Source organism: Leuresthes tenuis, unplaced genomic scaffold (assembly GCF_036924035.1).
Source record: "Leuresthes tenuis unplaced genomic scaffold, fLeuTen1.0.hap1 SCAF_19, whole genome shotgun sequence".
Taxonomy (NCBI): domain Eukaryota; kingdom Metazoa; phylum Chordata; class Actinopteri; order Atheriniformes; family Atherinopsidae; genus Leuresthes; species Leuresthes tenuis.
This window is the reverse complement of record NW_027325373.1, coordinates 20,120,314-20,133,543: the sequence shown is the minus strand read 5'-3', so window position 1 is coordinate 20,133,543 and position 13,230 is coordinate 20,120,314. Positions and strand designations below refer to the sequence as shown.

The 13,230-nt window shown below is 37.5% G+C and overlaps 2 protein-coding genes across 4 annotated transcripts in view; both read left to right on the top strand.

The window, feature by feature from the left end:
• Positions 1-5,000, top strand: part of LOC140276603 (electrogenic sodium bicarbonate cotransporter 1-like) — a 31,257-nt gene extending 26,257 nt beyond the window's left edge. The window contains exons 21-27 of one of the 3 annotated variants that reach the window (XR_011909042.1): positions 68-136; positions 1,325-1,498; positions 1,577-1,741; positions 1,900-1,993; positions 2,285-2,356; positions 2,458-3,815; positions 3,883-5,000. Coding sequence is in view for 2 of the 3 variants with exons in the window: in XM_072371365.1 (XP_072227466.1) it covers positions 68-136; positions 1,325-1,498; positions 1,577-1,741; positions 1,900-1,993; positions 2,285-2,328 (546 nt within the window). In the remaining variant the exon portion in view is untranslated. Of the gene's footprint in view, positions 1-67; positions 137-1,324; positions 1,499-1,576; positions 1,742-1,899; positions 1,994-2,284; positions 2,357-2,457 lie in introns of all 3 variants that reach the window. The other 2 variants (XM_072371365.1, XM_072371364.1) reach the window with 2 other exon arrangements.
• A 5,758-nt stretch (positions 5,001-10,758) lies between these two features.
• LOC140277010 (neuropeptide FF receptor 2-like) lies at positions 10,759-12,379 on the top strand. Its single transcript, XM_072371880.1, has 3 exons — positions 10,759-11,163; positions 11,285-11,384; positions 11,488-12,379. Exons 1-3 carry the CDS (start codon positions 10,854-10,856, stop codon positions 12,377-12,379), a joined length of 1,302 nt encoding a protein of 433 aa, XP_072227981.1. The 5' UTR covers positions 10,759-10,853.
• Positions 12,380-13,230: the final 851 nt, after the last annotated feature.

Below are 13,230 nucleotides of genomic sequence, written 5' to 3'. Positions count from 1 at the left end.
TTAAGCTAATACCACAGACGGTTACATGTTATATTATTAACTTTTTATCGTGCTCTGTGCTCTGCAGTTCATACCTATGCCTGTGCTCTATGGTGTGTTCCTCTACATGGGTGTGGCATCACTCAATGGTGTCCAGGTGAGTAAGTCCAGCCCGCTTAATGCCGGCAAACTAGAACTTGGCAAGTGTTTTCAAAAATTTTGTTTAACAAAAAAAAAACTGTGGCTACTCGCTTGATTAATATTTTCTTGAGCACAGCACTCCTACCTACATGCCTGCACATCACAGTATTCATGTTTGATAGGTCTAGAAAATAAAAACATCCAGAATGCATTTAGGAAGTATGGAGGATCAGCTGAGCTGCGTTAAGCTCGCTTATAGCCAATAGCTAGACAATAGTTAAGATGTAAAATGTACAGTAGCTGCACTGTTAGATGCTGTAATGGGACAGACAGGGGCTTAGTGAGGACACGGTCGGCTCTGTTTTTGCGGTGAGTCACTAAATGTGAGACTGCTCTGGCCCAGTAATGGTTTCTAGGTTTTGCTTGGTGTTTTTTGTGTTGATTTGAGAATCAGCTATAAATGCCAAAGTAATGGCAGCTTTATTTAAAGACATGAATATGCAGTTGTTAATTATAGGTCCATGGAAATAGAAAAGTTTAAGTTTGCTTTTGAATGCAGAAACAATTCTGACCTACCTCACATCGGCAGGCAGGTTGATCTAGAGTGCAGAAACCCAGTGACTTAAATCTCTTTCAGAAGACTTGGATCTATATTTCGGAACAGCTAAAAGGCCTGATGACTTGAGAGGTCTGACAAGATGTACTGAGGGGCTGAGCCATTGTTCACTGTAGACTGTCACGAGGATTTAGTGGTGACTTTGTTTTGAACTGGGAGCCAGTGATGTGATTTCAGTACTGGAGTCGAGTTGTTGCATTTTGAATGATATAACGTTGTCCTACTGATTAAATGGATAATCATGTAAAGGGAACTATGTTTGCAACAACTAAAAAAAGACTTGCTCAATTGCTGATAGTTAAAATAGTCTTCACACTATTTGAACACAGTTACCTTGCAGCAAAATACACATTATTTTTGAATAATACATTATTATTAATGTGTGTCACTAAAATGAGTAAAAACTTGGCAAACTTAAAACTATAATATCTTATACCACATATTACCCTAAAGGGGTGGATTTGCTGCTATCAAGTTAAATATAGCCTTCGCAAATATAGCCTGCACAAGCCTCCCACTCTTTGCGGCATATTTCATGTACGTTTACTTTGACTGCAATGTCTTGACCTGACTGTTTGCTTGTGTCAGTTCATGGATCGCCTGCAGCTGCTCCTCATGCCTGCAAAGCACCAGCCGGACCTGATCTACCTACGCCACGTCCCCCAGAGACGTATCCACCTCTTCACCTTCATCCAGGCCTTGTGTCTGGCCCTTCTCTGGATCCTCAAGTCTACTGTGGCTGCCATAATTTTCCCCGTCATGGTGAGAAACAGCTGATATATAGCTAAACACAAATGGAGCTCAAAGTCGGAGGTGATTTAACCACGTCGTCATTCGCAGATTTTGGCGCTGGTTGCGGTCCGAAAAGCCATGGATTACGTGTTCTCCCAGCACGACCTCAGCTACCTGGACGATGTCATACCAGAGAAAGACAAGAAAAAGAAAGAGGATGAGAAGAAAAAGAAAAATAAGAAGAAGGGAAGCATTGACAGTGAACTGGACTTTGTAAGTAAACAACACATTTTTTTTGCAATCAAAAAAAATGAAAATGCATGTCTTTGTATGTATCCAGTTCATGTGATTGTCTGGTTAGCCTTCAGTCGATCCTCACCTCAAAACAAACTGCCTGTGAGTGTTAATGTTGTCCCTCCGTCATCCCACAGTCTGACTATCCCTACCATGAAAATGTCCCCACTATAAAAATCTCTATGGATATGATGGAACAGGAGCCCATGTTGGGGGATAAATCTCTGGATAGTGAGTACTAGCCAGGGTTTTCTTTGCTGTAGCTCAGAGAGCTGCTCAGATCTTTGCTTCTAAAAGCTTTGTGTTCCTATTTTTACTGTCGTACTGACCCTCTAGAACTAACTCCAACCTGCCGGTTTGAACTGTTGGCAGTGTCTTTTTTTTTCCAATTCTTTTTTTCTTTAATTTGTAACGCGAAATGAAGCTTTGCAGTGCTTTCTCTCTTCTCTATCTTGTTTTTTTCTGCTGCTCTATTTAGAATTTCAAAGAGTTTTAAAGCACATTTCTCTCCTTTTCCATCAGGAACTCAGTCGCAGGCTTTCCTTAACCCCCATACACCGTGCTGAGTACTACTTTGAGTCTCCCACTGTGTAAGTGAGTACCATCTGTTGCTCAAGAGCTTATTTACTCTAAAATGAAATGCACAAGATATAATGTCTGATTTTGGGTTCTGTGTGTCTTTCTCTCTCTTTCAGTCTTGACAGAGGTTCATACACATAGGGTTCATCTCGGGTTTGAACAGACTGGGAGGTTAAGGATTTCCTCTGGAATAAGGGCTCTGAAACTGAACTGTGAAAGAACTTAACAAATTTACAACACAACATTGCACACATAGCCATCCTCTTATTTTTTTTTTTACCACAGTGCCGCTTCTTAATGGTATTTTCAATATTATTGGTGTGAAAATTTAAATCCAAATAGCTGGAGCCAAACGTCTTCACACATTGGTGGTTCCAAATTTTAATGAAGGCTTATGCAACATCTGTTTGATGGTTCTTCATCTGCATGATTTGTTGCAGAAAAAACGAAAGGGCTACTAAAGGTCATCGGTGTGCAGTTTTTAATGGGACATCAATATCTCACTTATGTGTGTGTTAATGGTTTATCGGCCATCAATCTAAAGCTGTGCAATCATCAAAGAGGTCCAGGATGAAGAAGTTTGTAGAATAAGGATAGCTTTATATTTTCCACTACGTTTAATTTCACCTTGTACATATCAGAAATGCTTTCACAAGGTTTTTAATGATTGTTTTTATAAATTATACCAAATAGAACACATTTTTATTCTTACACTAATGTTTTCCATAGTTATTTTTGAAGGTTTTAAGTCTTAACTACTGTAAACTTAAGATTAACACATCATGGCGGTACTTGAACTGGAGCACAGGGGATTCCCAAGTCCTCCTTTACTTTTCCTGAACAAAAGGTCGACATAAGTCAGCTAAAGCAGTCCTTCTCACTGCATGTATGGGCATATTATTATTTATCAAGTATTCCTTTAATGCTCCATATTGGTGTCTAGATTTATTTCATTATGATAATACCGCACAGACTGGAATTTCTGTTTTTGATTCCTAATCTTTTCCCCCTTTGTTCTATATTTATTATATTTAAACTCACGGCAAAATAACTTGCTGGCTGAATTTAACTTATGGCTTTAATGTAACCATAACACATTCTTTCTGTGGTCTATATCCACTTGGTTGTCTTTTCCCTGTTTTAGGGAGTTATAGATGTATGATACCTTTTATGTAGCTCTACCTCTTATCTTCTGTAGGTGCCAGGCTTGATATAATTTATACAATGTTGTGCAATGATTCTTAATCAAACATTGATTCACCTTTTCTTTTTTTTCTTTTTTTCTAAACTGGCACTATATAGGATCTTAAAATCTTTATTTTCAGTTTCCCTTTGTTCTGTGACACTTGTTTTTGTTTCTTTGTCAATGTAAAATAATAATGTTCAGATGCAACATATTGAAGAATTTTTTTCTTCACTAAAAGATAATACTAAAATAGCAGTATTTAGTCAATCACATGCATTCTTTTATGATGTTTCGAATTCTGAAGTTGGGAGGAAAAGTATTTAAACGTCTTTCATGAATGTGATTCTCTCACAAGACAACCATCCCTATCCTTAAAGTATGTTTTAGGTTAATTTTTATCTAAAAATGTGAGTTTATCCAAAGGCTGGTAATTTGATTAATGTTTAATCTTTAAGTACTCCTCCTTATTAGATTATGTAACTTTTTTTCCCAAAAATAATGCAAACCAAAAATCACTGTTAGAGATGCAGTGGGCTTTATAATGTAAAAGGTAAAAAGGTTGTGAAACTTCACTTCAAAATGGACATTTTTATGAAGTAACAATGTCAACACAGTATTCCATTTAGCAGTGAAGTGTATAATCTTCAATGTCCAACATTAGTGAAATGACTCGATCATGCTTTTATTACAGATTGAATTACACACTGGTACAAATTTCTTTTTATGTAAGATCTCAATGCATGTCTGAGTGTAATACTTCACTATCTTTTGAAATGTATGTAGTCTCCTTGACAACGAGGAGCTGCACCATCAGTCTTCCTTTCAAAATGTCACACAATAGGCTTTGATTCATGCAGTCACACTTGCATCAATATGCTGTCAAAATGTGAAGCTAAAGACTGTTAAAGTTGCTGTGACCAAGCAGCCATGTTGTCTTCCACTTTGTTCTGTAATCTTTATATCATGACCTTCTTAGCTTTCTGATTCTGATCTGATAATTGTTGTATTTTTGAATCTATAATGCTGAAACCAATTTTATACAAACATCTTATGGGCTCAAATACCACAGGTTATTCAGAATGTCAGTGTTTTTCTATAAAGTAGTAATTTAAATGAGAGCAATAAATCAATTCAAGTGGGTCTTAAATAAGGTGTTGTTGCTTTTTATTTATTCATTAGTATAGCTTGAGTTGGATTTGCAAATGGAGTGCTTTAAATGATGTTTTGCTGATATTATGCAGACTCCTCTTTTGGTTTGTATGATGTGTCTTGCTGGAAAGATCGTCATTCTCAAAGTCCAAATGAGTCAGTTAAGGCCCGGTAAGAAATGCTCAGTTTAGTGTACGTTTGCAACAGGAGTCATGTCCATGAATTCTTTGCTTTAGAAAAAAAAAAAAAAAAAAAAAAAAGGTGTAATTTTCCGAAAGTTTTACACAGCAGAACACAGGTTTAACTTCTGAATAAACACTTTAAACAAACGGAAGGACTACTTCTATTTCATACAATGAGCTCTACCATAAGGTTAATGAGGAATTATGATTAAAAGAAATATGTGAGAGGCATACTGTTTTTAAAAAAAAAAAAAAAAAAAAGTGGATTTGGCTGCCGAGACCATCAGCAGCAGCACCATCACCACCTGCAGTCAGTGCTTAGTCTCACAGCAAAGATAAGAAAAGAACGCTGCATAGTTTCCATGATCACAGGACTTGAGTATACTCTAATGAAACAAAATTAGCTCATTATGATTCACTGTGCTTTTTCTCTGCCAAGAGAAAAAATATAAGTAATAATTAACACCTCCTCTAGTGCGAGAGCATGGATTTCTTTTCGTCTTTGACATCTGTTCAAGTTAATGTTAATGGGCATTGCAGGTGTAATTCAAGTAACTGTTCAGTTATAGGAGCATAAAAGCTCATGATGAAATGACTAATTTATCAAGCAGCTTCACGAGTCCCTGCTTCACATAGCAACAGACATGGTTTCATGAATACAACCTGTTGTAGTTGATTACACTGATATATTTCAAACATTTCTTTGTGGCACTCGTTTATGTTATGCATACTTTATCATCTCACTGTGTGAAAATATCGAGGAAAAACTGTCCTCAAACATGGTGTTAAATAAGCATTGTATTTTGGCTCAAGGGGGCAGTGGTGACCCTCATCCAAAAGGTCTTCCATTGATTCCACACAGTCCATACAGAAATTAAAACTGTGGTTTATATAGTTACCTGTGATGTACGTACCATTTTAAACAGAAATCAAACATGTTATACAGCTCTTTATGATGACTCAACGCCGCTGTTGTAAATGCTTTTAGCTCATCACAAGTGAAGATCTTTTTTTGTTTTCCTCTTCATGGGCTTATAAATGACATCTGTTGGGTAAATCTTAGATTCTTTTTGTGGATAAACACGTTGGATATTTTTTTACTGTAAATTTTATGTTTAAAAAGATAAATTTTCTAGAGAAAGGTGTCCCTAAAAAGTGCTATTGGAAGTATTTATTTGGTTTATTTAGTCACGCCATTTTAGCCACAAAAGCATAATTCTTTTTTTTCATAACCAACCACATTGTGTTATTTTTCCTCATTTACCTTTTTAAATATTATTCCATTTGTCCACAAGACACAAGCTGAATGTATTTTTTTTTAAAGCACATTTTTTTTTGTTTCTGCCAGATCAATAGACTTTTTACTGTTTTGACTGATTTTCTTTTTCTTTTAATTATTTAACAAAAATCTCAGTGAAAACTCTTCATCTGTCCACATCAAGCACATATATGTTCCCATAACCCAAACAATTTTTTGAAGTTTTGAATGTGACAAGTTTTGAATGTGATGCATATTCTCTAAAGGTGGCTGTCGCTTTATACATTTCTCTGTCACATCTTCCTCTGGAAAAAAAACTAAAATTTGTTCCAGGAATTGTTACTTGTATGGACACAGAGTTGCCCAAATCCAAAAACTTTCTCTGAGTCGAGATGATGGAATCGGAACTGCAATGATGTTGGAGTACTAACAGACTGACACATGACCAAGCAGCTGCAGTGTGTCCTGGTCAGATTAGTGAAGGCACACCAGTAAAGATAAATAAACTGGTCTGAAAATATGAAAACTATTTGTTTTCATATTTTCTAAAAAAAAACAGTTAACACAGGCCGTGAGTATTACTACCCAAAACTAATGCGTCCAATTTTCTCAGTTACCTTTTAACTTATCAGCTTTAATGCTCTTAATAAACTGACGGTTCACAATGTACATCCCTCCCATGACATGGTCTCCAAGGTTCACAGAAGTGTTCAGTGATTGCACGTCTGGACTGTGCTCATTGTGTCATTTCTCAGTCGAGAGGAGCCATTAGTGCTTTCTCCCTCAGGGCATCGCACACAGTTCAACTGTGCCATGTTGGCAGTTGGTTTTCTTTTCTTTTTTTAAAATGAAATGTTTCTTGCCAGTCAGTACAGTCAAGCATATGCTATTAACGCTTTCAAAATGAATAAAGCCAGTCTATATTTGCTTAATGTGTCATTCTTTGTGTTATATATCCGATGATTAAAATAACTCTGTGCTAACACTAATGCAAAGAACATGCGTTTAAAGTGTCGGAAGCAGCAGTTATTAGAATCCTGGTCCGCAGCTCCACAGAATGTGTCAATAATGCATCAACTCTGTCACAGGATGTGATCTGACAACTAGGACGTCATGTGCATTCCTAAAAAGGTGTAAAAATACAAAACAAACATATGCGTAACCAGAGAACCAATGTGAAAAATGTGCTATAAGTAGTTCTTATGAGGATTCTTTTTAGATAAGTTAATGTAAATTTCAGAAAAACCTTGCTCCAAACAATTTTCTCGTTGACATTTGAAGTCTATAATTCCTTATATATTCCTTTTAAACTCAGCGTGGAGCAACTCAGCCAGAATTAGAATCTTCAGTTTTAGTTTCTCTGGATATCAGGGTAGTGACATTATTTTTCTTTGGTCTATAGGTTGCGTTAAGTGTATTTACTGAATTTTGCTCCCCTATTCATTCACATTTCAGAAAGAAATGTTCTGCTTTTTTAACTTCTTGCACGGCAACAACATATGTTCATATGTTTGATATGAAGCCAAACTTGTGACAGTCTTATAAACAATGATATCCAGCTATAGCGACATGACATTTATTAAAAAGATACTCCAGCGGGAATGTATGTGGATCAAGTTGAAATAAAATTGCAAGACACATCAGCAGCCTGCGCATTCCTGCATGAAATGAGATGTGGGCTAAATTTATGTTTGATGAAAAGTTTGTTCAAAAGGCCACCATGCATGAGACTGTTAAGGTTGTGCTCATAAACAGGCTGACTCCTTTGAATCCAAATTTGAAGCTCAAGTCATTCTTACACAAAGGTAATTTTCATATCCACACACAAAATGTAGGGATGACAAGTTAGATATGAAACCACTGCAAATGCGTAAATTCTATATTCCCATCATACAGAGTCACGGATATAGCTCGGTGTCTTCCACTGTCACAATGTTCATTAACTGAGCCCTTGCAAGTTTGAATATCCAATACTGACACAGCTTGTGAGCCACTTTAATCTTCTTCCATGATATTAAACCTTGCAGGTAAGTTGCTTCCATGTCTGAATGAGTGAATATCAATAGAAAAGATATGATATGATCAGAAAATAAAGCACAATAGGCAATTAAGAGATTCAGATTACTGAGTGACTTTGACTTTTGATAATCTTTGAAAAAGGCTCCCAAGGCTTTTGCATGGAGAAGAGGGAGAATCCCTCATGTCCTCCTGTGAAATGAATCGGAATTTTATAGACATTTTCTTTCTTTTTCACATGGCTTTACAATTTTTTTTAATTTATACAATGTTGTGACCTGAACTGGGACATTTTCCAAGGAGATTCTGGTTGTTTAGTGTTCCAAAGAGAAAAATGTACAAAGACGTGTGAAATAAAAATAAGCTGGTGATGTGGGAAATCAGCATTCTTTAAAGGTTATTATGAGGGATAAGTGAAGGCAGCCAATAGTTGGCCATTAGCCCTGAGGTAAAAAGAGGAGAAAAATACTTTTTTTTTAAACTCCAGTAGAAGTATTGTTATTTCAATCTAAGTAATTTTGCATCCCACTCATTCTTAATTCCAAATGGTCCTGAAAGCACTTGAAAAGCAATCCATCACTGCACTCGAGAAGCCAACTGATGATGAAAACATTTTTTTTTTTTTTACATTGCACTGAATTATTTTCCGTAACGCCATTAGCAGGCTTGTGACTGCCTCAATTCTATCTCAGTTCCTCACATGAAGTGTCAGTATTCTACATATGTCTTCTTTAGCTTGCAGCACATTGTTTAAGTATCAGTCTTCACATCTTAATCCCAATTGCTAGATATTGACTTTTTCATAAATCTTTCATTTCTATTTCAGTATCTTCTCAGAAGAAAAAATTGTCATTAATTATTGAGTTTTGTGATGTTATGCATTTTTAAAGGGCTTCCTCTTTATGACGCGTTCCTCCTTAAAGAGAATATTTCTAGCCAACATATAAGATGAGCTAAATAAAATTTCATGAACTGTGCATAAATCAGACAAAGCCAAAGTCTTTTTTTGTTTGTTTGTTTTTACAGCTTAAACTTTTTTTCATTTAAACAATTGTGGTGTGAAGGCTGAAAAGCAAATGCTTGGATCTTACTTATACGAGACCTAATCAGAGCAGAGGTGATTGCAAAGGCAGACTGACGCTGATCCAAGACAAGCAGCGATATAGCTCATTTGCTTAATTGATGCCAAAGAAAAGAGGTGTCTGAGTTGGTTCAGATGGCCAAGATTTACTCCTCATTGACAAGTACATTCTATATATATATATATATCATTCCCTTCACACAGAACCTTTGGACATGTCTCAGTCTGTGCACCAACCAGCACATCCCTCCCAAGTGAATCTCATCTCTCGGTTTATAAAAGCGACAACAGTCTCTGCCTGGTAGGAGCACAGAGCAGATGCTTGAGGTCTTACAAAGGGATGAAAGCATGCAGTGCTTTGCTCTAAACAAGGAGAATTTCTGTGATTTGGATAGCTAACATCTTTGAGGACGTAAGAAAGGAATACAATTTAAATAGTGTTTCCAGCAAGGTAAGAAGGTCTACAAAATTAATTGGGAACTTTGAGACCTACCATAGAAAGTGTGTCTTATGTAGAGATAATCTTTTTCCACCAAAACGTCTGTATGTTTTGTTTTTGTTGGTAACAGCTTCATGATCATTGTCCATGTTATTGTTGAAAGAGCTAAATAATAGGACAAAGAGTTTGATGACTGACTGACAGGCTTTCTGATTTTTTCAGAAGATATTGCAAAGGTTTCAGAATGGATGTGAGTGAAACTGTTAGTTTTGTCTTGAGAGTGCACCTATGAAAGTGTGCCTCAACATTTTACTGCACATTCTAGTATATTTCAAAGTATGCAACCGAGAGAGTGATAATGCTATTATGTGAACTGCATCAATTATTTGAAAAACATGATTTAAATGCAAATGTTTGAATCATCCTATGATGTTGATGGAAAATTGAAAGCTTATTAAACCTGGCCTACTTTTGACCCATTCATAAAAACACAGAAAACACAGCAATTTGATTAGAGGAGGATGAGCAGCAAGAAGATACACAAAATAGGTGTATGAATAACTTTATTTCAAGCCAGTAGCAGAAATTGCAGACATGTTGAGATATAAAACCTAAAGTCTTGTCAGGGTAGTAGATTTGGCACACTGCTCCATATCAGCCTTAATTTTGGGTGCAGAACTTTATTGAGTTGATTGTATATGTTGGCTAGCAGGTACAATAAACTGTGTATTGTGCAGACCTGAAAATCACACAGTGTTGCAAACAGAATTATTTAATGTCAATGTCTCTAAACAGGGTAACAAATGAGAGACAATAGGCTGAGGGATGAAAAGCAGAGGAGAGATTTCAGATGGTTCAAAATCTAATTGAGGGAGGTGAGAGGAAAAGGTGAAGACTGATTGTCATAGATAACAGCTAATCATTTCGGTCTGCCTGTTATTAGTGAGTGAACAAGACCATGTGAATCAACACACCAGCATTAAAGAAAAGACACAAACTCAATTATGGATTTTTTGGGGGGATGTTTTATCCTTTTATATAGCAATAATCCATTCTGCACTATTACATTCTTGCTAGGATGAAGTGTGTTGTGGTGCTCTGGGGACAGAAAACATACCGAGCACATAGTAGGTTTTCCAAAAGGTTAATAACAGAGCTACCTGGCTCTACTTTTCTGTCTCTCTTGTATCTAGACATCATCATGACAGAGATAGCTTTCAACACCACCTTGGAGGACCTGAACCTTACCAATTCCTCAATATTGACCAACCAGAATATCACCTACGTGGATTTCTACCTCCACAAACCCTCCGTGGCTGCAGTCTTCACCATGTCCTACCTGCTTATCTTTGTGGTGTGCATGGTGGGCAACGGGGTGGTCTGTTTCATTGTGCTCCGCAGCAAGAACATGCGTACCGTCACCAACCTGTTTATTTTAAACCTTGCCATTAGTGACCTGCTGGTTGGCATCTTCTGCATGCCAACCACACTGGTGGACAACATCATAACAGGTATAGCTAAATTTTTCAGCTTGTAAAGAGCAGAAAATAAGAGTAGTGTTATTTGAATGATCTGTACAAACTGGTTTCCTTCATTTTATTATGCTCATACAACAACTTTTGTTTTGTGCAGGATGGCCATTTGGTAGTGTTGTCTGTAAGCTAAGTGGGATGGTTCAAGGGATATCTGTGTCAGCATCCGTGTTCACTCTAGTTGCAATAGCTATTGACAGGTGAGTGATGTGAAACCATCTCTGCTCATCATTTGTAAGGATGTTTTTGATTTTTATAAATCTGATTCCCCTTATGCACTTCCTTCAATCCCCTTTGTGTCAGGTTCCGCTGCATTGTCTACCCTTTCAAGCAGAAGCTAACTATCGCCACCTCAAAGCTAATAATCGTCATCATATGGGTCATGGCTATGTTCATCATGTGTCCTTCAGGGGTCATGCTCCAGGTCACAAAGGAGCAGACAGTGCGAATAGTCATTGGCCGCAATGGTGACACCCGTCCTTTCTACTGGTGTCGGGAGAATTGGCCCAGTCAGGAGATGCGGAAAATCTACACCACTGTCCTCTTTGCAAACATCTACCTTGCTCCTCTAAGCTTAATCGTCATCATGTATGCCCGCATTGGTTTTACCCTCTTCAAGACCACACTTCCACCCACGAGAGGCAGCAGAACTGCTCCTGAGGGCAGTGACAACAACAAACTAAGCATGGATGGTCGCCACACAATTTCAAGGAAGAAGAAGCGGGTGATAATGATGCTTTTGGTTGTGGCTCTGCTCTTCATCTTGTCTTGGTTGCCTCTGTGGACGCTGATGATGCTGAGTGACTATGCCAGCCTGACCGAGCACCAGTATCGTGTCATTAATATTTATGCATACCCCTTAGCTCATTGGTTAGCCTTCTTCAATAGCAGCGTCAACCCCATAATCTATGGGTTTTTCAACGAGAACTTCCGCAGAGGCTTTCAGGCAGCTTTCAAATTCCAACTATGCTCTGTTGACATTGTGCGCCAGAAGACCTTCTCCCATCGGATCAGAGGAAATGCTGTGCTCCCGGTTCAGCCTGCCAACCCCAGCAGATCAGGCTCCAGAGTTGGATCAGTGTTAGTGGGAAATGGAAAGTGCTCCTGTCAGGAAGGAGAGTCTTTGGCTGGTAGAAATGATGTCAAAGAACAGGATTTGATCATGGAAGACTTAGAGAAAGTGTCTCAGATTTAACTAAACTGAGTCTGTGCAAAGCAAAGATACTTTCACAGGCACCAAAGTCCCTGGTGAATCATCTGTTACACCCAGAGACAATGGACAATATATCCAAGAACATCAAAGCTTGTTCATGTTGCTTATAAGTGAATGTCCTTTGAAGCTCTGAAACAACTTATTGTATAAATAGCATAGCATGGTATCAATCTCCAAAAGGCCAAAGGCCATGACGGACAACACTACTGAGAGAAAAAAAAAAGAAAAAGGCAAGACTAATGTTTGGAAAATTTTCATCAATACATTGAAGTCTTTCTGTATTGTTCCATGAACACAGAAACCACAATTAAAATCTTCAGGAATGCAGTGCGTCAATTACCTACATACCAACATACGACACCTTACCTACATTATAACATGGTGGAAGTTGTATCATGTTGTAGGCCAGGCTTTGCTGCTTCACATGATGGAGGCAGTGAATGTATAAAATGAATGAAAGTAGAAAATAACCAAAGCAGCTTAAAATGAAATATTTTACTCAAAATCAGAGAAAATCTGGGGCAAAGATCTTAAGTCTGAAGAACGCATATAACAGCACAAAACAATGGTGTTCTGGTCTATTGTTTCCATCCTCTAATGGAAACAATAGACTGTGTTAAATCTTGTTGAAGGTACGTAGAGTGACCTGTAAAATAGGACTCCCCTTAACTATAAACTGCCTGATCACATAGCAGTGAAAGAGTGGCAGTATTATCTCGAGGAATGTAACAGATTAAGTTAAATGTTTCGAGACTGTCAGTGCTTCAAAAGGAAGGGCAGGGTGCTGCTTCATGTTTCCTGAGTACATCTGATTTTTGTATTTTCTGCTCACT

Bases quoted from the DNA above. Each gene is read 5' to 3' on its own strand.
- LOC140277010 (XM_072371880.1), top strand. From the start codon at position 10,854: ATGACAGAGATAGCTTTCAACACCACCTTGGAGGACCTGAACCTTACC. The intron at 11,164-11,284 runs GTATAGCTAAAT...TGTTTTGTGCAG, and splicing joins GGTGGACAACATCATAACAG to GATGGCCATTTGGTAGTGTT. The intron at 11,385-11,487 runs GTGAGTGATGTG...CCTTTGTGTCAG, and splicing joins GTTGCAATAGCTATTGACAG to GTTCCGCTGCATTGTCTACC.